Here is a 22971-nt window from a genome sequence, read left to right as displayed (position 1 = left end):
CCTACACCAACATCTCTTTCCAAATTAATTACTAAGATATTAAAACATAAATGCAGATTAAGATTTCCATGAAACTATTTCCTCTTTGAAATTTGGTAACTTTATATCCTATTTATAAAAGCATGAATACATCCTGGTGGTACTTGTCAGGAATTTTTTCTTCTTCTAGTTTTAGTACTAGGGCTTTACCACTAAGCTATGTCCCTAGCCCCTTTTCTTTTTTATTTTGAGACAGAGACTCAACTAAATTGCTTGCTTGGGGCCTTGCTAAGATGGTGAGGCTGGCCTTGAAGTTATGATTCTCCTGCCTCACTCCCGAGTTGCTGGGTTTACAGGCTTGTACCACTGTGCTTGGCTAGCATATGTAAGTAAGGTAGTTGCTTCATGTTACTTAAGGTTCATGAAGTTCCTGAAGGTTTTTAGAATAAAGCAAAATATTACTTTAGCTCCAAGACATGTCCTTTTGATCTGTTTTTATATAATCTTTACAAAAAAAAAGAAGAAAAATGAAAGAGAACCACAATCAAGCACTATGTTTTTAATATTCATCACTAAACAGCTGCTAAGTTCAAGTTAAATAACCAGTACTTTCCCAGCCCTGTGATGGAACCAGAGATCTACTCTTTCAGACAGCTAAATCAATGCCAAGCTGGTTTTCCAATATACCACTACCAAAGGTCTACAGACGGACATAAAGATCTGTAAACAAACACAAAAACTTATTTCCCATCAACGTCTTAATATTATCTTGAAAGTTCTACCAAAGCACACAGCTTTTCCAGGTCTGGCTCCAATAATCAACACGAGCCTTCAACATGTAATAGAGCTGTGTCAACAGAGGAAACAGGTTTGTTCTGCTGGGTTTCCCTTTCCATCTGCTGCCTCTGTCTTGGCTTCTTGGCTTCTTCACCCGCACTATCCACATTACGGTACCTTCCTCCTCCCAGCTATTCCCAGCCCCCTTTTGCAACCTGTTTATTATCAGCCAGAAATAGGTAATTATGAGGTGAAGCTAAGGTTTTGTTTTATATTTAAGGATTAGAGGCATTTTTAAATAAGCCATGAGAATGAGAATCCTTATTAGAAAAGGACATTTACAAGTAGTAAAGTTTTTAAAAAATAAAAAATTTGATTTTAAAATGCATAATAATGTAATTATTTAAAGAATAAAAAAATCTAGAAACAAGCTCATAACTAATAATTCAAAAGGTTAATCTAGATCTATAAATACCAATATATTTCAAAAACAATACTGAGAAAAAAGAACTACAGGACGTATGCAGAAAAAATCACTTATAATAAGTAAAAATAAATTCCAGATGGCATTGATTATTTATTTCCAATAAAAGCTGTATTTGCTGTGTGTCTATGTGTGTATGTACAAAGTACAAGAACTAGAATCGAACAGAGGGCAGCAGTCCTGCTTTCTGATGAAAGAATTGGGGGATAAAAGGGATGAGCTATATTTATAATGTTTCCTTTATTTTGCTCTTTATTAATGGCCAGAAACTAATATACCAAGATATTAACAGCTATGCATGCTGGTTTACTGGGAGCGAGATCTTTTTTTCTTAAGATATTTATAATTACAAATATTTTAAACTAATTAAAAATAAAAAAGTGCTTACTTCTAATATGTGTTCATCCTGCTGTTCTCGGTCTAGTTTTCTTGATGTTGTTGTGATAAGGCCTGCAAAATTATAAGGCTTTATTAATCCTCATAAAATAATATTAATTACAAATTATAATTAAAACCATACTCATAAAAATTCTAAGCAAATTTTTAACATCTTCTCAAGGAAATAGAATAGATTGTTAAAGAAATTAAAGTTCCAGATATGACTGATTCTTTTATTTATTAATAACAACATAATTTACACTTTCTCACTTTAATGATTCTTGGACACACTGGATAAATGACAGTAATATTAAGAAAAAATAAAAACTCAAATCAGCTACATTTTTTATTTGTTGGTAATTGCAATAGACATTTTTCAAAAAAAAAGATATTTTTTAAAAGTGAGGTGAATTTATCTAGGATTTCATCTTTACCCTCATCTCTAACTGCTCCAGCAATAACAGAATTACTGAAAATAACTTCTATAACTATAGTACAAAGAACCATTAAGAAATAATGTTACCGTAGCTTATTACCTTTGAGTCATGTACCCTTAAAAATGAATAATTATTATATAATGGAATTTTCCAGGTCATATGGTTCAAACAAGAGTCATTTAATTTCCAATAAAAGCAGAAAACACTATTCTCAAAGAACCAAACTACAACATCTTTAAGTTTCAATTTCTCTGCAGAACTTTAATTTAATAACTGTCTGATGAGCTAGCAGAATATATTGGAACCTAGAAGACCATTAAAATTGTGTACTATATACATCACCAAAGATGCAAGTTGGATTCCCCTATCCCCTAAACATCCACTAGAATTGGTGTTGATAAAGGCCAGGAACATGTGGAGCAGATGTGCACATCTGGATGAAGTTCAGGTAAATCCTATGTGGCAAGACAGCTGCTAGAGCTAGAGGAACTCTCCTACCAAGCATTCCACAAGGAAATATTCTGAATAATTCGTATTTAAGACGTGACCTTATCTTTTTAATTCGTTTTCTCCTATAATCATAGCTAGTTTCACAGAACTTCCAATTAAAGGCTATTCAAAATGTTTCTCTAAATTTGCAAGTGAAAAGATTTGTTTTCATTCAATTTGATGTTTTTTTTCCTTAAATAATTACTAAGAATTTCAATCAACATTATATTCCCCACAATACAACAAAGTAGTATATTCTCTTTTCAACAAAATACTCTACTACAGTTAGATATGGGATATTCCCTTAACCTTACTTACAGAATAAAATGGGCTCAAGGAATATATTTCACTTTGTCCAAGAGCATGAAATTGTTGTTCAATGTAGCAAGAACTTGATTCTCATTAGTCAAAAACTTTTGAGTTCTTTTTTTTTTTTTTCCTATGAAGTCTACCCTTATCCCCCCACCACCCCCAATACTGGGGGTTGAACCTCTCTGGCGCTTTATTACCACTGACCTACATTCCCAGCCTCCTCACCGTTTTTTAAAATTTATTTATTTATTTTGAGACAAGGTCTCACTAAATTATCAAGATTGGCCTCAAACTTGAGATTCTCCAGCCTCAACCTCCCTAGTAGGTGGGATTACAGACATGTGGGACCACCTCCTATTTACTATAGATTTAAGTAGTTCAAAAATGAAAAGAAATTAATCCCACCTAATTGTGCTAATCTGTCCATCAAAAACTTATCACCAATGGTAGTATCACATGGAGCAACAGCCTAGCATGTTCACAACAAAACAATGTTCTTCTTCTGTCTAGAACTTAATCACTCACCAAAAGCACTGGACAAATAGATCTGTTGGCAAATAATGTTTGCATTTTACAATTTACTTAAAATACACAGGACTGCTAAGAATTTATGTATGTCCATATTACCAATTCAATATTAAACTATAAAGTTACCTGACCTCTTTTGTAGGTTTGGAATTATTTACATGCTCTTTATGCTTCATATTAATTCCCCTCTGTAGCCAGGAGGAACAGTGAACTGATTCTATTCAAAGGCAAAGAACTATAAAGTTCATTTTAGCCTAACTACCCTCATTCCTTCCTTCCCCTTCTTAGCTTAAACTCCTACCCCAGAATCCTACTGCTGAGTTCTCCAAGCCCTGAAATTTCCTCTATCATAAATAATATCAACCCATGGTATTATAGTAACTCCTTCCAAATCTACTTTTCTATACTACAAAGTTCATGAGGACAGAAACTATCTTTATTGGTTGGCGTGCTTAAGCCAATATATCTTTGACTCTCCAAAAAAAAAAAAGCGTGAACATTTTTCTCTTAAAATGTCAAGAAATATAAACAGATGCAGAAAAAGCATTTGACAAATTACAGCCCCAATTCATGTTTAAAACACTAGAAAACACTAGGAATAGAAGAAATTTACCTCAACACTGTAAAGGCTATATATGACAAATCCAAGGCCAACACTATTCTGAATGGAGAAAAATGAAAGTGTTTCCTCTAAAAACAGAACAAGACAAGGATGCCCACTTTTACTACTCCTATTCAACATAGTCCTTGAAACTCTAGTCAGAGCAATTAGACAAAAGAAAGAAATTAAAGAGATACAAATAAAAAAAGAAAAGCTCAAATTATTTGTTTGCTGACTACATGATCCCATATTTAGAAGACCAAAAAACTCCACCAGAAGACTTCTAGAGCTCATAAACAAATTCAGCTAAGTAGCAGGATATAAGATCAACACTCATAAATCAATCACATTCCTATCCTTTCAATAATGAATCTGCTGAAAAAGGAATTAGGAAATCTATCCCATTCACAATAGCTGCCCCCCCCCAACTTGGAAATCAATCTAAGAAATGAGGTGAAGGACCTCTACAACAAAAACTACAGAACAAACACTAAAGAAAGAAATTAAAGAGACCTCAGAAGATGGAAAGACCTCCCATGTTGTTGGATAGGCAGATATTGTCAAATGGCTACACTACCAAAAGTAATATAGAGACTCAACATAATTCCCATTGAAATTCCAATGACATTATTCACAGAACTAGAAAAAAGCAGTTATGAAATTCATTTTGAAAAATAAGAAACCCTGAATAGCCAAAGCAATCCTTAGCGAGAAAAGCAAAGCAGGAAGCATCACAATACCAGACCTCAAGTTATACTACAGAGCCATAGTAACAAAAACAGCATGGTACCTGCACCAAAACAGGCATGAAGACCAATGGAAGACAATAGAAGACACAGAGAAAAACCTACATAAATACAGTTATCTGATGCTAGACAAGGGTGCCAAAAACATACGTTGGGGGGAAAAATAGCCTTTCAAACACACGATGGGAAAACTGGAAATCAATATATAGAAGAATGAAACTTAACCCCTATCTCTCACCCTGCACAAAACTCAACTCCAAGTGGATCAAAGACCTGGAATTAGACCAGAAACCCTGCAACTGTTAGAAGAAAATGTAGGCCCAACACTCCAACATATTAACTTACTTAATAATACTCCTAAAGCACAAGGGATAAAGTCAAAAGTCAGTAAGTGGGATGGCAAACTAAGAAGCTTCTTCACTACGAAGGAAACACTGTAGATAGAGTGTGAGAATGCCTACAGAATGGGAGAAAACCTTTGCCACCTGCTCCTCAAATAGGGCATTAATGTCCAGAATATACAAAGAACTCAAGAAACTTAACACCAAAAAAACAAGTAAGTCAATCAATAAATGAGTAAAAGAACTAAGCGGATACTTATCAAAAAAAGAAATACAAATGGTCAACAAGTATATGAAAAAGTTCAACCTCTCTAGCAATCAGGAAAATGCAAATTAAAACTATGTTAAGATTTCATCTCACTCCAGTCAGAATGGCAATTATCAAGAATACAATTAACAATAAATGTTCAACAGTCACCCACTGACCCCATGGTGGAACAAGGCAGATACGGGATACTCCTGCTTCTGATGTAGACATGAAATACAATCAACAAATCAAGGTACTGTAAGACATTTACCAGTTTGGTTTGCTTTTCTGTGGAGAACACACAAGACATTTCAGATGACAACAAGTCTCTTTCCAGGTTCACAACACTTGTATCAAAAGGAATATTGTCAAAGATGTCACGTGCTTTTTCCAATGCCATCACTAGAGAAAGGCTGTGCATACACCTCTTATGCAGACAACAAGAGGATCCAGTGTCCCCTGAGAAAGGTAAAGTTGGAGCTTCTTCAATAAGGAGATTCCTCAAGAAACTAGGAATGGAATCACCATACAACCCAGCTCTCCCACTCCTTGGTATTTATCCAAAAAGAACTAAAGTCAACATACTATAATGATACAGCCACCTCCATGTTTACAGCAGCATAATTCACAATAACCATTTTATGAATCAACCCAGATGCCTGTCAATAGATGAACATATGAAGAAACGGGTATACATACACAATGGAGTTTTATTCAGCCTTAAAGAAGAAAAAAGAAATAATGGTATTTGCTGATATTGGACAGAAATGGAGAACATCGTGCTAACTGAAGTGAAATAAGCCAGTTTAAGAAAAATCAAGTGTTGGATGTTTTTCTCATACGGAAGCTAGAGCAAAACAAAGGAAGGAGGGAAGGATCTGTGATCATAAAAATATAGGTAAAATAAGTAGAGGAGAAGGAGGAAATTGAGAGGGAGAGAGAAGCGATGGGAAAGAGGAGAAAATATGACATATTTTTAAAAACCATAGTATGTACATAAATAAATATACCATAGGAAATTTCATTTTTATATTAAGTAGAAAGAACCAATCAAAACTATATAAATAGATGAGAAGATTATGGAGAGCTGAAATACCATAATGCACTAAATTATGCAGTCAGGTGTGATGGAGAGTAGAGAAAAAAGGAAGATCAGGATGGTAGAAGGAGAATGGGGAGAGGGAAACGAAAAGGAGAAAGACACAAACTGACTTCAAACTCCATGCACGTACAAGTTTGTTGAGATACACCCAACTACTACTATGTGCAATTATAATGCTCTAGTAAAATAGGTTAAAAAATGGTGCTTTTATGGAAATTAAAATTAACTCTGAAAATAAAAATTTCTTAATGAAGCAAGAAAACACTAGGAAAATTTTGAGCATTGTAACAATCAATTATACTGAAAGCTTAACATCTGAAAAGCTGTCCACATATCCCACAAACATCCCCCAATCTGACCGCTTATTTATTTCTGTATTTACATCACTCTTATTTCTGTGCTTTTATGCACTTCATTCCTGCTTATCTTCTCACATCTGTTGCCCATTTGATAAATACCTATTTCAAAAATGAATCCAAAATATATCTTCATATACCCACTATATGTTGTTAAATTATTAAGTATTAAATATTCTAATAATAGTATTATCATAAATTTTTTTCCTTTGAAACATTTGTGCCCATCTATGGTATTTTTTGCTAAATCCCTGAAGAATACATACTAAATAGAAATGGTACAGAATTCCAGTGGTCAAGTTCAGGTTCCTGAGACAAAGTGAAGTTAAAGTTTTCCCAGGTCACAAAGCAAGGATTAGAATTTTGTTCTCCTGAAGCACAGATGAGTTCCGCCACCTACCATCATACCAAACTGCATAACTTAGTGCATTATAGTATTTCAACTTTCCATACACACTGAACTGTGACTTCCATAAAGTTTACAGGGGGAAATAATTAACCATTGCCCATTTTTTAAAAAAGTAAGTTAGAAAATACAACGGAAGCAACATAGAAAAATGCATGTGCAAGTGCTTCTTTTCTAACTTTATTTTCATTTTCTGCAAGCATCTTTAAATTAAAAATAGCAACGAAAGGACAAAAGCTAGAAAATATCTTTCCATGGTCCAGAATAACACTGAATTCTTTATACCAAACCTATCACAAATGTGGGCAGGTGAGAGAGCAGGTACAGATAGCAGTTACAAATGTACCTCATAAATTATGCAAAACTAAAGAGCTAAACTTTGCTGCATCTGATAAACATGCTTAAATATATCTATAGCCTTTCAATGCCACTTTAGACATTTGGAGGATTATTTTGAGACAAAATGTTAGATTAGCTGCAATTAATCAATATAAAATTTTGCTCTTATATCTCCACACTTCTTAAAATTCACAAGATTACATGAACTTCACAAAGTACATAGTACAGCAGATGAACACTGAAAAGACTAGCAGGTAAAGATAATAATATTGGACAGTACACAGTGGTGCAGCCATGTTTATGCATTTGTTCAATCATTTTGTGCTCTCCACTCAGAATATAAAGACGATTAACATACTTACAATCTTGGGCTGGGGTTGTGGCTCAGGAGTAGAGCGCTTGCCTAGCATGTGTGAGGCACTGCGTTCAATTCTCAGCACCACATATAAATAAATAAAATAAAGGTATTGTGTCCACCTACAACTAAAAAAATAAAAATAATAATAATAATAATAAAAAAGATACAATCTAGTTTTCAAGAAAACTTGGCAAAGACTTACATTTGAGAAACACTAATACAGGACAGTGTAGGGGTGCACGTAGAAAATAAGGGCTCTTGCTGAGGGCTCTGTGTTTCAAGAAAGTTTAAATTTGGGAGGATACTGAGACACACAATCTAATCCTCCCTGCTGCTCCCGCAGACAACCAAGAGCCATCCAATGTTTGAGTGAAGCCACCCATGATCAGCCAGCCCCAAGGCATCCAACCAACTGACCACCACTGAATGAGAGATCAGCCAAGCCTGGTTAAAGCCAAGACTGCCCAGCAGAAGCCTAAACTAAATAATAATCATTGTTTGAAGTCACTAATGTTTTGGGATGTTGTGTTATAAAGCAAAAGTTAAATAATACATCAAATGACCTCATCTCTAATCGTTTCTGGGCTTACTGAATGACCAAATACTGTGCGGTATCTCCATTTTTACAGGATCAGAGAGATTAAGTTGCTTACTCAAGATCACTTAGCAAGTTGGGAGTTCAACAAACCCAGACCACCAGAGTCTATAGCCCACATGAAGAGAAACCAGGCAGGAAATGAAGGCCCTGATTCTATTAAAAAAAAAAAAAGATTTGAATAACAGCCCTGCATTTACAAAATGGTAGCTAGAGGAGGAAAGATCAGAATTTCTGAGTAGGATTAAAGTCCAACTGCAATGACAGAGCAAGTGCTTGTGGCCTGTAGTAGAAGTATCTAAGAAACAAAACATAAAAGGTTATGTTCTGTGGCTAAAATTTGAAGGAATGATTCAATAGCAAATACATTTTTATCAAAATCCAAATTCTTCCCAATGAGTGTGGTGGTGCACAGCTGTAACCCCAGCGACTCAGGAGGCTGAGGCAGGAAAATTTAGAGTTCAAAGCCAGCCTTAGCAACGGCGAGGCACTAAGCAACTCAGTGAGACCCTGTCTCTAAATAAAATACAAAATAGGGATGGGGATGTAGCTCAGTGTTTGAGTGTCCCTGAGTTCAATCCCCAGTACCCCCCCCCCAAAAAAAAAAACCTATCCAAATTGTGCAAACAACTGTCTTAAGCTTCAATGGTAAGAGATGCAACACTTTCAGGATTCTGGTGTGCAGATACTGCTTTGCCAACTCCTTTCCTCACATTCCCTTGTTAGTACTATCTCCATCTCACCATGCTCTGCTGAAGTTGAGGAAACATGGTTCGTTTACAACCTCATCTAAGGTCTAAAAATCAAGAGACTGTTCAATAATGACTTTTGAAAAAATCATTATTCTACCAATTTTTGTGTGTGTATGTGTGTATTGTTTCTGGTGATCTCTTGCTAAGAAATAAACATTAATAAATTAAATGAATGCTCATAAATAATAATGATGCTTTCCTAATATTCACTAACTCAACTTAACTCACTTGTTCAGTCTGCACTATTATTCAACTTATTTTCCTGAATGTCTTCCCCCAAAATGTTACTCCTGGAGATATATAAAAGCCTAAGACATAGCTCTTCTCCTCAAAGGCATATAATTTAAAGAAACACCCTTGTACCTAAAAGGTAGAGAAGAGTATTAAACTAGTCTCTCATATTTCACTTTTTTAACCAACACTATTTGCACATTTCCCATGAACCAGCTATGGGCTAAGCATTTTAAGAATTAGTGACATTATGAAAAATTAAAATGAAACACCTGTAACACACCAGTGAGCAGACTATAAAATTTAAATTGCTTCAACAACTTTCAGACTAGAAATACTACAAAACCCAAAAAGGCAAGATGTTGGTGTAAAATGTGTATATGTATACATGTAATGTATATACAAAGAATGTGTATATAATTTTTACCAGTTAAACTACAAATTATTATATCTGGTTACTCCTGAGACAGAGAACATGAGGCCAAAGAAGAGATGGAAAAGAGGAAAATGGAAAGGATGCTTCAACTTTTTACTTTATAACACTTCTTTATTATGGTAATCATTAAATTTTTAATGAGTGCATTAATTAAAGAAATTTAAACATTAAAATATTTTAAAGCTGAGAACAGGATTTGTGGATGGAGCTCAAGGGTAGAATGCCTGTCTATCATGTTCCTTCCCAACATGGGGTGGGAGGAATTAAGAGCAGAAACATACAGAAATACCATTTTTTACTTAACTGAAAAATCTCAAATAAATAATTTTTTAAAAGCCTAAAATATATGGTTATAGATACTAAAAATCAGAAGCTTAGAATTCAGTGGTATATCTTTTACAGCTTTTTCTCATGTTTTTAAGTTGAAGTAAACTTTTAATGAAATGTATCATACATTCTAAAATACCCTCTCTCTATAAAAACAAAGTTTACTAGAGCCAGAGGGTCTTTTAAAATCCTGTAGCCCAAATCTTACATTTTAACATGAGAAAATGTGGTTGAGGAAAGTTAAATTCTGGAATGCCACAGTTAACAGTAGAGAAGGAGGCAGAATAGAGTTCTTACCAAAGGAAAAAGAAAAGAAGTATTCAGAAATCTCTCTATTGCTCTAGCTGTCTTCAACCAGAAGTGCATATCAGAATCATGAGACACGAATGGATAAACCAACTTCTACCCCTTCCCACTTCTATGCCAGAGCCTCCAAATCACAATCTGCATTCATGAGGAGACAGTCTGCACAACCTCACAAAAGTTTCCAGGTAATCTAGAGTTCCATCCTATCATAAATAATCTTCTTGAAGTGTTTAACAGAAATTTTTTAAAACCCCCTCCCTCTTGTTTTAATGGTTTTGGTTTCAGTCATTGTAATAATTACTATTGGCTGTATCTGGTACAAAATATCTTTAAAATAACACTTGAAATACAGAGAAATATAACAAGACTACAGATGTATGAGAGATAAACAGCATTTAAGAACTATAATTAACATAGCAGAAAATACTTCAAAGAAGTGGCCGGAAACGGCTACCTTAAGATTCCATCTGCACTTAAAGTACTTATTAAAGCCTAAAACATCTTCCAGTATTTTCTTGACAAACTTGCAACTACAGTCCAAATCATTAAAACCTGTTGGAACATAAGTTAAATGAAAAGTCTCTCTGACGTAACAGGAAATCGTCTAAATGGCTACATAAAATTCCATGTATAGCATATTTCCCAAATTTTGGAAATAATTTTTGTGATAAGTTGAATGGTAGACTCTTACCAATAGACATGTCTATTCTGGAACCTGTAAATCTGACCTTATTTGGAACAAAAATCTCTGAAGATGTAACCAAGTAAAGGACCTCAAATGAGATCATCCTGGGCTCTAAATTCAATAGCAAGTGTCCTTTGGAGAGAAAGGTGGAGGGGATTTGAGACAGAGAGAGACAGGAAAGAGGGCCTTGTGAAGACAGAGCCATAGACTGTCATAAGCCAAGAAGTGCCTGGAGACTGGGTTTCAGAGGGAGAGTGATCCTGCTGACCTTAATTTCAGGCTTCAGGACTGTGAGTGAATAAACTTCTATTATTTCAAGGCACACAGTTTGTGATGATTTGTTAATTTAGCCTTTAGGAAACTAATATACTTGAAAAATAAAGGTTAACAGCTTTACAAGGTATAACGAGTACATAAAAAAACTATACATTTAATTTATACAATTTGATGAGTTTGGATTTGTTGAGTTTTTTTAAAAAAAAATTACCAAAATATAAAACATGCCACAAATTATTTGTTGTTTTCTTGTTTTGTTTTTTGGTTGCCAATGGATTTTTCACTTTATTTGTTTATTTATATGTGGTGCTGAGGATCAAACCCAGGGCCTCACACATGCCAGGCAAGTGCTCTACCAATGAGCTACCTACAACCCCAGTCACCACAAATTATTTATCAGTTCTTTGAACATATTATTTCTCATACTTTCTTGCTCTATAATAGAAATGCTTAAATATTTTTAAATAATTCTAATTATAAATGCAAGCTTAATGCCTAAGAAATATGAAGTCTCAATTATAAAGCTATTTCAACCAAAGACCAAAACAGGAAAGATCCTTTTATTCTGAATAAACCAAAACGATTTCTCTCTGGTCTCAAAAGTTAGCTTAATAAGCAACATAAAGGATACAGCAAAATTAATCAAGAACCTTGATTCCAAAAATAATCTGCCCAATAAACTATTCTCTTCAGTCAGAAAAAAAATTTATGTGTGCTCACCTGGCATTTGCCAAAACTATTTTAGCTATATCCCTTGCTCCCCTAATACAGAGGCTACAGAAAAAAATAGTAAAATGCCTACGATAGGAAAAGCTAGCATCAACTATTAAAATAAACAAAGGAGTTAGAATTCAAATTGTCTGAGAACTTTATGAGATATGTATTTCAAACCTGGAGTCCTGAATATATATTTTTCAAAAATTTCTATGATGTACTACTGAAATAGAACATGCTTTGAGTTAGTTAAGCTTCAAAAAACTACAGGGACTATCCAAATGTAAGAAAAACAGAGGGCAATAGAATTAGCAATGAATTTTTAAAATGAAGTACTCAAGTAAAATAAGGTACTATGAAACACAGACACAGGGGACAACTTTAGGAGTCCATGTAGTCCATCCCTATAAACACTTTTTCCAAGGAACAGTCTAGTCTGCAGATCTGTACCAAATCAGCTTTAGTAAAATGAAAAGGGCCACAGAACGAGGCTATTTATTGCACTTTACAGAGATCACAGCTGACATCCTGAGAACTGCACAGAGGGTAGATGGAGGGTATCAAACAGGCAAAGAGTGGATAAACAAGATCTGAACCAAGCACAGTGTTTTATTTGTTCCGATTCAAGACTCAAGACATGTGAAAAGGAAAATCACTCAAATTTGCTAATTTTTCAAATCTTTTATCAGTCAAGTGGAAAACAAGCATTAAGCAGCAACCACACACTCAGCATTATGCTTAGTTCTATAGTGGAGTGGACACAATAAATGGCTGAGGAAAGTTCCTGGCCTTAATAAGGACTTGAGCCAAGAATGGAGCCTCACAAAATATAGCCAAGACCAGAACCAACACTGAAGTCAGAGCTGACCTGTAAAAGAGTGGAAAGGAGGCAGGGGCATCCCTTCTTGCCACTCACCATCCTAAAAACATAGATTGCCATAAAGGATATGAACAAAGGTTCAACTTTACTCTTACAATTATCACTCCGCATCCAAGTTCTTAGCCTTTCACTATGACCTCAGAGATACTCCGCAGCACTGCACTGTCTTTATTTAGGTGTTGTTCCACCGACCGAATTTAACCACAGATTGTCAAGAGCTCTTTTGGCAGCTGCAGCCATCTGAGCAGCTATTGTTTGTCACTGTGGTACTGGTGCCGGCAGGATTAGGCTTGGAGCCAAAAATGGAATTCTATTCATAGACTGTCAAGGCTGGAAAGCAGCTCAGAATTCATTTAGTTCAAACTTTTAGAGCTCCTCGGAAAACACTAATAAAACAAATCAAGTGACCAGTCTAAAGTCACACAGGAAATGGCTGAGCAAGTCACACGGGAAATAGCTGAGCAAGAAGCTGCTAGTGTCACTGACTTCTCTTCTGGTTTTCATTCTCTTACAAGCTGTTTCTTGTTGAAAATTGAGGGTATTAAAATGTAAGATCAAAAGTCAAACTCCATTTATAGGGAACTGACTTCAGCATTCCTATAAGCGTCAGTTATAGCAGGGACATAAAGAGGGGGAAGGTACCTAACCCATTATAAGGTCAACATCATACTGACATAAAAAGCTAATTTCACTTAAGCACTTAATTGCTAAATCTTAAAATATAATTTTGGCAAATGATACTCAGCAACATATTTAAAAACTCAGAATTCCTGGATAACATTTATCCTAGAATTAATGCAATTAATTAATTATCCTAGATTCAATGGAAACATTTTGAGAGAAGAAACATCACCAACATGTATGTACAGAATAAAAATCAGACTTCTTTTAGCCTTTAGGAATAACACATTTCACTATAAAATAAAAATTAGTATGAGGAACAGGTATGAAAAATTCCTTCTTTAAAAAACTGTACTACTCGTATTGGTAAAAACTACAAATTAGGTAAACTTTATTACTTTTTTAAAATGAATTCCTGCCATTGTAACTTGACTGGCCCTTCACTTCCTTCCTTTGAGGCTATCAAATGTTACAGGAAACCCTTGGAAGTTGTTTGCAGCTGTAGTTATTTCCTATTGCACTTTGTTCAGTCTCCATTCCAGCCACAATAAAATACAACTTACTCTGGTTCACAAAAAAACAGTTATAAAGTGATACAGGACTAGAACATGGATGAGTACCCAATACTACTAGCTATTGTAACACTTTCTGATTTTATCATGCTTAAGGAATATATATACACACACACACACACACACACACACACACTATGTATTTCTACCAAATCTATTTGAAATCAAATCACATTTCTTAAATCAAACAATCACAATTTTATTTCTAAAATAAAATAGTTCTATAGTAAATACACTGTCCTACAGGTAAACAAACAAAAACCAGTCCACTGTGTATTGTTGTCCTCTAACTTAGTAATTTGAGCATGAACAACTCAACCCAGGATAAGGGAATGAAAAAAACGATGGAAGAAATAGTAAAAAACTGGTAAATGTACAGAGCCAACCATATGAGCTGGTATTTGTTGCTCTGAATTACTTTAAATAGGATATACCAGCACAACCACACAAAAAAAGTATAAAAATCTCAAAATTTAGAAATATTCTGTCTTCTAATGGGACAGTTATTTCTCAAAGTAAACTATCAGTTTAACATCAACTTCCAATAGCCTATATGATCAATATGCTAAATCTTGAGTTTTCAATTTTGGCAATGAATATTCTAGAAAGTAGAAGCAAATTACAGATCATGTTTTCTATGCATTATTGCTTACAGCAGTAAAAAAATCAATTATTACTTCAGAAATATAGAATAGTTACCCCCTCATGAAGAAAACTTAGTAATTTAACTAAGGACTCTAATAAATACTCAAGATTATTAGAAATCAGGAAACTATTGCTGATCTCATATGGATTGCAAGCTAAGAGGCTTTTATATTTTCAAATGATTAAAAAAAAAAGTCTTTTGTGATACATGGAAAGTATACAAAATTGCAATTTCAATGTCTATAAATACAGTTTTATTGGAACACAGTTATGCTCATTCATTTCCACATCACCTATGGCAGCTTCTATGCTAGAATTACAGAGCTGATTAGCTGTGACAGACTGTATGGCCTACAAAGCTGAAGATACTATAGGGCCCTTAATAGTAAAAACTGACTCCTGAAGTACACGGTCAATGAAACTAAATATAAACATCTAGTGTTATTTACAAGTGTCACATTTTGTGGTACCTTGGAAATAACATTAGCTTAACAAGCAACTATTATATGAAAGCATGGGCAAGAATTTTTATTGTGGTTTCTACAGAAAAGGTAAGACAAGATAGCATCCATGGTTTGGGATTGGCTACTTTGAATAATTTCAACAGGCCTGGAGCATAGAGGCTGTTCTTAGTTGTCAGGAACCTGGCCCCTGGAAAGATCTGGGCAAAGTGATAGTGGCGGAGCACAATAAAAGAAGTGGCTGAATACGGGCTTAGGGTTGATGAGTTTATATATAAAAGCACACTTCTGGGTAAGTCAGAAGCTTGGAAAACTTGTGGGAGTGATGGATAAGTTCACTGCTTGATTGTGGTGATGGTTTTCCATGTGTACAGGTAGGTCAAAACAAACATTAAATATATGCAATTGACCGTCAATTATTCTTCAAATAATCTTTTCAAATATAAAGACTATTATTTGCTTTGTATCAAAAACCTAGAAAATACCAAGCACAAAAACATGAGAATAAGACTGTGATCTTTTCTAAAGAATGCATGTGCCTAACAGTAACCTTCAAAATTATCTGCCAATTACAAGTTGCTTATCGCTCCTCAAAGTTCAAATTGATAACTTTAACTAAAAGGGCATTTTGCGGGGAGGTGTGGGTTTCCTGAGGTTACTTGCACAAAATGAAGTCTGTAAAGTTTACACTAGTCCTTTTTGTTCTGGGCTCCCTTTATTCTCTGTGTCCTTGACATACCACAAGGCTGTGACGCTTTTGCTTGCAGGAGCTGGGTCTGTAAAGACCCAAACAATATAACACTCTATGCTCTTGTCTCTCTCTTACCTTGAGCAAAAGCACAATTTACAGTAAAAGAAGCAAATTTTCCCTAACTGATATTGAGCATAACCAAACAAACCAACAAAAAAAAGTCATAAAAATTTATGTTGTTAACAAAAAGGTATGTATCAGAAAAGGAAAATGGATTAAGTCTTTCCTGTGTACCCTGGGGAAAAAAAAAACCATCACCACCCTACTTGTAAACAGTAGAAGTACATGAGATGTGTAAAGACAGCTCCTGGCACCATAATTTAGCACAAAAACTCTTGAGTCAAAGATTAAAAAAAAAAAAAGCATTTAAAAATCCATTCAGACTTGTCACTTGAGGCCTAAAATTCAGAAAATCATTGAAGCAAAATTTAAGAAGGTTATCTGTTTTATTTTTAAAACATTTGAGCATATGTAATAAAAGTAAAAAAGGTGTCGGGGAGATTTTCTCCTTTTTTCCAAAATGATTTTCACTAAGGTAATTAAATTTACACAAAATGTTCTAAGGACTGCTGGCAGACTCTCAAAAATAAGTGACTATTTATAAAAGCAACACACAGCTGTGGAACCTTATTCTGGCATTCAAGTGTAGCCACATCTTTCGGTTTCTATCACCCTCCTTCACATTGTCACCAACAGGAGAAACATCCACTACCTCATCTCCATCAATCTACTTTCACCACTTTCAAAATCAGCCCAAAAGCATTTCCAAGGGGACTTGTTTTCCTAATTACTCCCAACACATCAGTGAGTTTGTCCATGCACAGTATCTTATACCCACTATTTACTGTGCTACTTGGACTCTGGTAGATTACATTCTTCCAAAACACCTTTTAAGGTGCTATATTCAAAGACAAAGCTCAGTAAACACCTGATGATGATTTAGTTTTCTCTAGTCTGCTGGACATATGATAATCACAGGGGTCCCAAATTCATCTTTACTACCAAGAAGCAAGTTTACCTATTCTATCAAGCTTGTTTATCTAAGGGAAATGCATAAATCCATAAATCTAACCAAAATCTTGATAGAATAACTGTAACAGAAATAAGAGGAAGAGGTGTAGCTCCTCTTCCTTTTCTTTGTTTTTCTTTTTTTTATTTTTTTTGGTACTAGAGATTGAACTCAGGGATATCTTACCACTGAGCTACATCTTCAGTCCCAGTCCTTTCTTTTCTTAATTTTGAGACAGGAACTTATAATTGAACTTGAGATGGAACCTGCAATTTTCTTGCCTAAGGCTCAAAAGTCACTGGGATTACAGGCATGTGACACCATGCCCAGCGGCTATGACAATTTTTCTAAAAATGACTCTAAGTACTCTGCACACAGAAACACAGAATGCTCATCACTAATCACAATATCTAAGAACCTGAAGTCCATTTTCCCAAGATACCAGAAGAAAAGTCTTTTACTGTGGCCCAGATCTCTGGATTTCCAGCCCAGTGATTTTCTCACTCAGGCATTAATTATTAAGTAACATGACTACAGGTCTCCAGGTTGGGTTTGGGGTCAGTAAATCACAACGGACTTCTACCAGTCTGTCTTTCATCACTTTCCACAAACTAGCCCATTTTACTCCTCTATTAAAAATAATCTTACTAAAATTGTCAGCTTTAAAGGTTTTGAGGAAGATGAGGCATCGAGGCTTTGGACCCTAAGAATCTGCTTAAATTTTCTGCTGAGTTGGGGGAACAGATTATTTTAAAACAGATCTCCTGAAGCCTTATGTACTGTATTTTCTAATAATGCCCATGCTAAAATATGGGTATTTTTTTTTTTTATCTTTAGAGACTAGGTGATTTGTGCAAAGATTAAACTTCTTTACTAAACACATCGTTTACAATATACTTCATAACAAATATTTCTGTGTACTAACTATATTCTCCACTAATATCTTCAAGTCATAAAAATATAAAACTTCTCAGTATATGTAGATGAATTTTCTCCTGCTATCCTGCCAGCAGGATCCATGTACTTCCCACCCAGTGGGTAAGAGATGGTTTGAATTCTCAAGAGAGGTTATTCATGCTGAAGATACGGAAGAGTGTAGAAGTCTCCACAGACCTCTGAAGAATTGTCAGAGGAGAGACTTAACAGGAGTAGCAATGCCATATCAATCAGGGTTCTACAAGAAGACATAACACTACAGTAGTGATATTATTTCAGAGGCCAGGCGGATAAATAACCCAAGTTTCAAGGCTCCCCACAATAACTGTAATCTTTACAATTCCCTTAAGTTTCTTTCTTCTCCTTCTCCTGATATAAATGATACCCCAACCTATAGTATTTGCTCAAATAATCAAAAGGACATTTAGTCCTTGCTCCTTTGTCTTTTTGAAGGAGACTTAATCTAAAAGAGAGAGACAGAAGACATAAAAATTTGGAAATATTTTTGTAAGTTGAATTCATCAAATAATTTTAAAATAGGGATGGTTACACATTCCTGAATTATCATTTCAAGGCTTTTATTTCTAGATTCTCCCTCTCAACACTGTAATCACCACCTCCTTCCAGGCATACTTTCTGGACCCTGAATTCTTCCTTCAAAATTCTTCTAAACTTCTTTCTTCTTTTTTCTAACAAGGCCTTCTAAAATTTTAGCTCTTAGTTCTTAGATCTTTTTCACACACACACACAAAAAAGGAGGGTGAACTTAGTTACCGTCTGTGCAGTAAAAACAACATACAACCACACTGCTAAAACAAGCCTTTTATTAATCATTTACAAGGACTGTTCCAAGCTTGGCAGGTTCTAGTCTTAATTCCAGCCTTTTTTCTTAGGCTTATGGTCCTGACTCTACTCTCAATGCTTTCTTATAGAAAAACTCTTCAGATCCTGAAAATTTCACTTTTATATAATTAAATTCCTATAAGGCTCAAACAGGCTTAATAATCAATTATCATTTTCTAAGAATCCAAACTCTGTTAAAGGAACATACTAGAATCTGCTCAAAGGGCTAGAAGATAATTGCTCCAAAGCAAAACATATATAATAATTTTAAATAGATCTGAAACTTATGTTTACTTTTAATAATAAAAAAGTGTTTACAAATATCAGATTGGAATATGCTGACAAGTGTACAAACTAACATTTTTAAAATACTTTTCAAGAGACAAAATACTATATACATAGATGATCTCTATCGGGATCTTTCAACTAGCATTTGCTACAGAGGTCTTAAACTTGGCCTTCTTTCCACCTTAAGAATTGATTCCTTTTAAGTTGAAAAGAAGATAAGAAATAAGAATGACACTAAAGAGGGGGAGGTGGGTAATGAAGACGGGCAAGGAACGTAAGGATGCTTCTTCCTTAATTTTGATGTTTGTGTATTATTTCCCTGACATTTCAAATACACAATCCAATAACTGGACAGGCCAATTACCCTAGAGTAATATAAGATAGGATAAACAAAGGTAAACTAGAGGTATATAAATCTTGCTCTTCAAAGTTTGTCCGTTTATTAAATGTTACCAGCAAGTACTAACTATACAACATCTCCATCAAGGCCAATAATTTATTTTTCTCCAAATAAACTATCCTCTAAATATCATATAATAGTTATTTTAAATGATCAATAAATCAAATGTTCTACCCTCACATATGAAGTTTTCATCCAAAAAATGAAAACTAAGTTTTTTACTACCCAAATGATAACCACCTTCAATATCTTATGAAATAATACAAAAGAGATCTAAGAACTAAGGGGGAAAAAAAGCAAAATACATTGTCAAATGTAAAAGAGCAAAGATTGTAGTTCACAAGAATTTGGGAGGAGTACTTGGGGGTCATAGAACTATCCCCTTAAGCAGGAGGTCACAGACATTGAGAGAAGAGTTATGAGTTAAAGGTCTGAGGGAATTCTTCAAGGAAGTAACCATTTCCGATTTGAAAACTGCTTAATCCTAACCCCCTTCTGCCTACAGAGTTACAGGTACTGCTCCACAGGAAAAATTTAAAACAATATTTAAAAACTAGTAAATTCTTCCAATATTCTGTACAAAAAGGGGAATTACGAAAATTCAAGGGGCTGGGGCTCAGCGGTAGCGCACTTGCCTGGCATTGTGTGATGTACTGGGTTCGATTCTCAGCACCGCATATAAATAAATAAAATAAGTCTATCAACAACTAAAAAAATATTAAAGAAAATTCAAATACTCAGTAACAGAATGTGCTGTAAGATTACAACACTCATTCAGGAACTACTACTGAGATAATAATATTTGTTTTTTAGCCTCAAAGTCAAGTCTGTTATTAAGAAATATCGTAAAATACCTTTATAAAACTCCAAAATTAAAAAAAAAAAAAAGACATCTGGAAATAATTTTAGCTGATAATAAAGGTTTGTCTTGAATAATTTGAAAGAGAATGATTTACCAAAACCAAAGAAAAGTGTGCAACAGATAAATGTTAATTCTTAATTTCCTCAACACGAAGAGAGAATACACATAAACATGTCACATAACAGTATTAACACATACCTGTTTTAGGATGTATTGAAAAGAATCCTTGTGGATTTCCACTTGTAATTTTGTATGTGAGCTTGTCATCAGAGCTAGAATCTGGATCAAATGCCTCAATTTGGACCACGGGTATATCCTTTGGAGAATTTTCCATTATCTCTGGATAATAGACAGGCTCTGATGTCTGTGGTGCATTATCATTGACATCCTCAACCTCTATGTAGATCTCTATAAATGATGAAAGAGGCACTACACCCTGATCAGTTGCATAGACTGTTAGCCAGTAATGGGAGGTCGATTCACGGTCCAGTCGGTCTGAAGTCTCTATGACACCTACAGAAAAAGAAGAAAAATGTGAGGTGTCATGCCAAGAACAACAAAAAATGCCACTTTGGGAAAGTGTCAACATACAAACGATTTATTACATGTCCTTCTCAGTTGCACAACCTTAAGCAAGTTATTTCATCTCTGTGCTTCAATTTCCTTTCCTACTGAATGGAGATAACAGCACATTCCTAATAGGCTGATTAAGTGAACTATACATATGAAATGATTAAGCAATGTGTGTTACATAATGTGCAACAGAAAAGTATGTTATTATTAGAATCAGGTATCACTCACCACATGGAGCAGTTTAAAAAGTATTATCTAAGTCTCTAAACAACCTCATGAAATGCGCACTAAGAGATCATCTAAAGGCCAATATTTTGTTTTGCCAAAGATGAGAGTTATGATTATTTGAGATGTATTGACTTTCCTAGAGGTTAATCAAGAAATCAGGATAAAACCAGAGCTATGGCTCAGATCCAAGTCCCACAGTCTACTATGCCCTGCTCCCTAGTCTGTATTCACCTGATCATTGCCACAGCTATGGAAAAAGATTGGGAGCACACTCCTCTAGACATCTTTATCTGACTTATACACCCCTTTTAAGTGGTTAAGAAAAGAGAGTAAATGGTCTCTTGTGTCCTCAAATTCTTCCATTTCTTTAAATTACCAAGAACTAGTGTGATATAAAAATATAAATTCTCTAGCTAATGCTAGAAATTGCAGAAGGGTACATCCTTCTCAAATACTAGTATTTCTAGCACCTTATACAAAGCACAACAACTTCTTATTAAGTGAATAAACACAATGCATAAATATCTTAACTGGGGTTGATATAAAAAGTCCTCAATTGAGACCCAAACTCATATTTTTTAAGTCAACTAGTAAGAGATGGAGTCATGCGATTACTACTAAGAGGGTTAGAGTATCTGTATCATTTTGGCCCAGCCATGGAGACCTATGAACACCTTACTTAATCCCACAATTGCCTCCTGACAATATGATTAAAAGTGGGTATGCTGAAAAGGTGTAATCTTGCCCTTTGGCTCCCCAAATATACCACATTTTTTCTTACAGACTGATCATTCTGAACTAATGATACTTAAAGTGTTCAATATCTCAGACCAAGTTGAACTTCAGAAATCCTTGGAGATCACTGACCTTTTCTATCCCATGCAAAATAATATAAGAAAAATAACAGATATTAAAACAGGATTTAACTCAACCAAAAAATCTATAATTTTATTTTTTTAATTGACAAAAATTATGTATACTTATTGGGTACAACATGTTTTGAAATATGTATACATTATGGAATGGCTCAATCAAGCATATGTATTACTCCACACAGTTATCATTTCTCATGGTGAGAACACTAGTACCTACTCTTTTAGCAATATTCAATACAATACACTGTTATTAACTATAGTCAACATGCTTTATTTATTTTATTTAAATTTAAGCATTTGCTTATTAAGATTGTTAATATCAGAATAAAATCACTTATATTAAATGCTAGAAACTTAACTAAAAAAACTAAGTGTGAGCTGAAGTATCCTAAGATGAGTGTTTACAGCCACTATGAAGCACTATAATTATTTACTACTGCCTTCAATGAATCCCTTAAAACAACATAATACTTCTAGAAATATGGAACAACGCCTCAGAACTAAAGAAAAAGGAGCTCATCTCTTTAGGTGGCAAACAAAGAGAAGCTCAGATATGTTTTCTCTTTAACTCAGTACCAAACATCATCTATGCATGCTCAAGTCATTCACGAAATTACTAAAATTATGTTTATAGTCTGAGAAAATAATTTGCTAGTTTCTCTTATTCATCGTGTTCATTACAAAGGAAGTCGGGACTCTGGGACACTTTCTCCAAGGAAAACAGAATGAATGCGCACATGCTCCTCCTGTTCTGCTACTTCCCTAAAAAGTCATTTGACTAGTGATCACTAGCAAATGTCAAGCAGACAAATACATGGTGATTTT

The 22971-nt window shown here is 34.6% G+C and overlaps 1 protein-coding gene across 6 annotated transcripts in view; it reads right to left on the bottom strand.

Annotated features, from left to right (window-relative positions):
* Positions 1–22971, bottom strand: part of Fat1 (FAT atypical cadherin 1) — a 124402-nt gene that overhangs the window by 46568 nt on the left and 54863 nt on the right. For all 6 annotated transcript variants that reach the window (XM_071610472.1, XM_027927076.2, XM_071610476.1 and 3 more), the window contains exons 3-4: positions 20669–20983; positions 1629–1690 (exon numbers count right to left, since the gene is read on the bottom strand). In XM_071610472.1, coding sequence (XP_071466573.1) covers positions 1629–1690; positions 20669–20983 — 377 coding nt within the window. The remainder of the gene's footprint in view (positions 1–1628; positions 1691–20668; positions 20984–22971) is intronic.

The sequence above is a fragment of the Marmota flaviventris genome, chromosome 3 (genome assembly GCF_047511675.1).
Source record: "Marmota flaviventris isolate mMarFla1 chromosome 3, mMarFla1.hap1, whole genome shotgun sequence".
NCBI lineage: Eukaryota > Metazoa > Chordata > Mammalia > Rodentia > Sciuridae > Marmota > Marmota flaviventris.
Note: the sequence above shows the minus strand (reverse complement) of the source record. Positions and strands in the feature narration are given on the sequence as shown.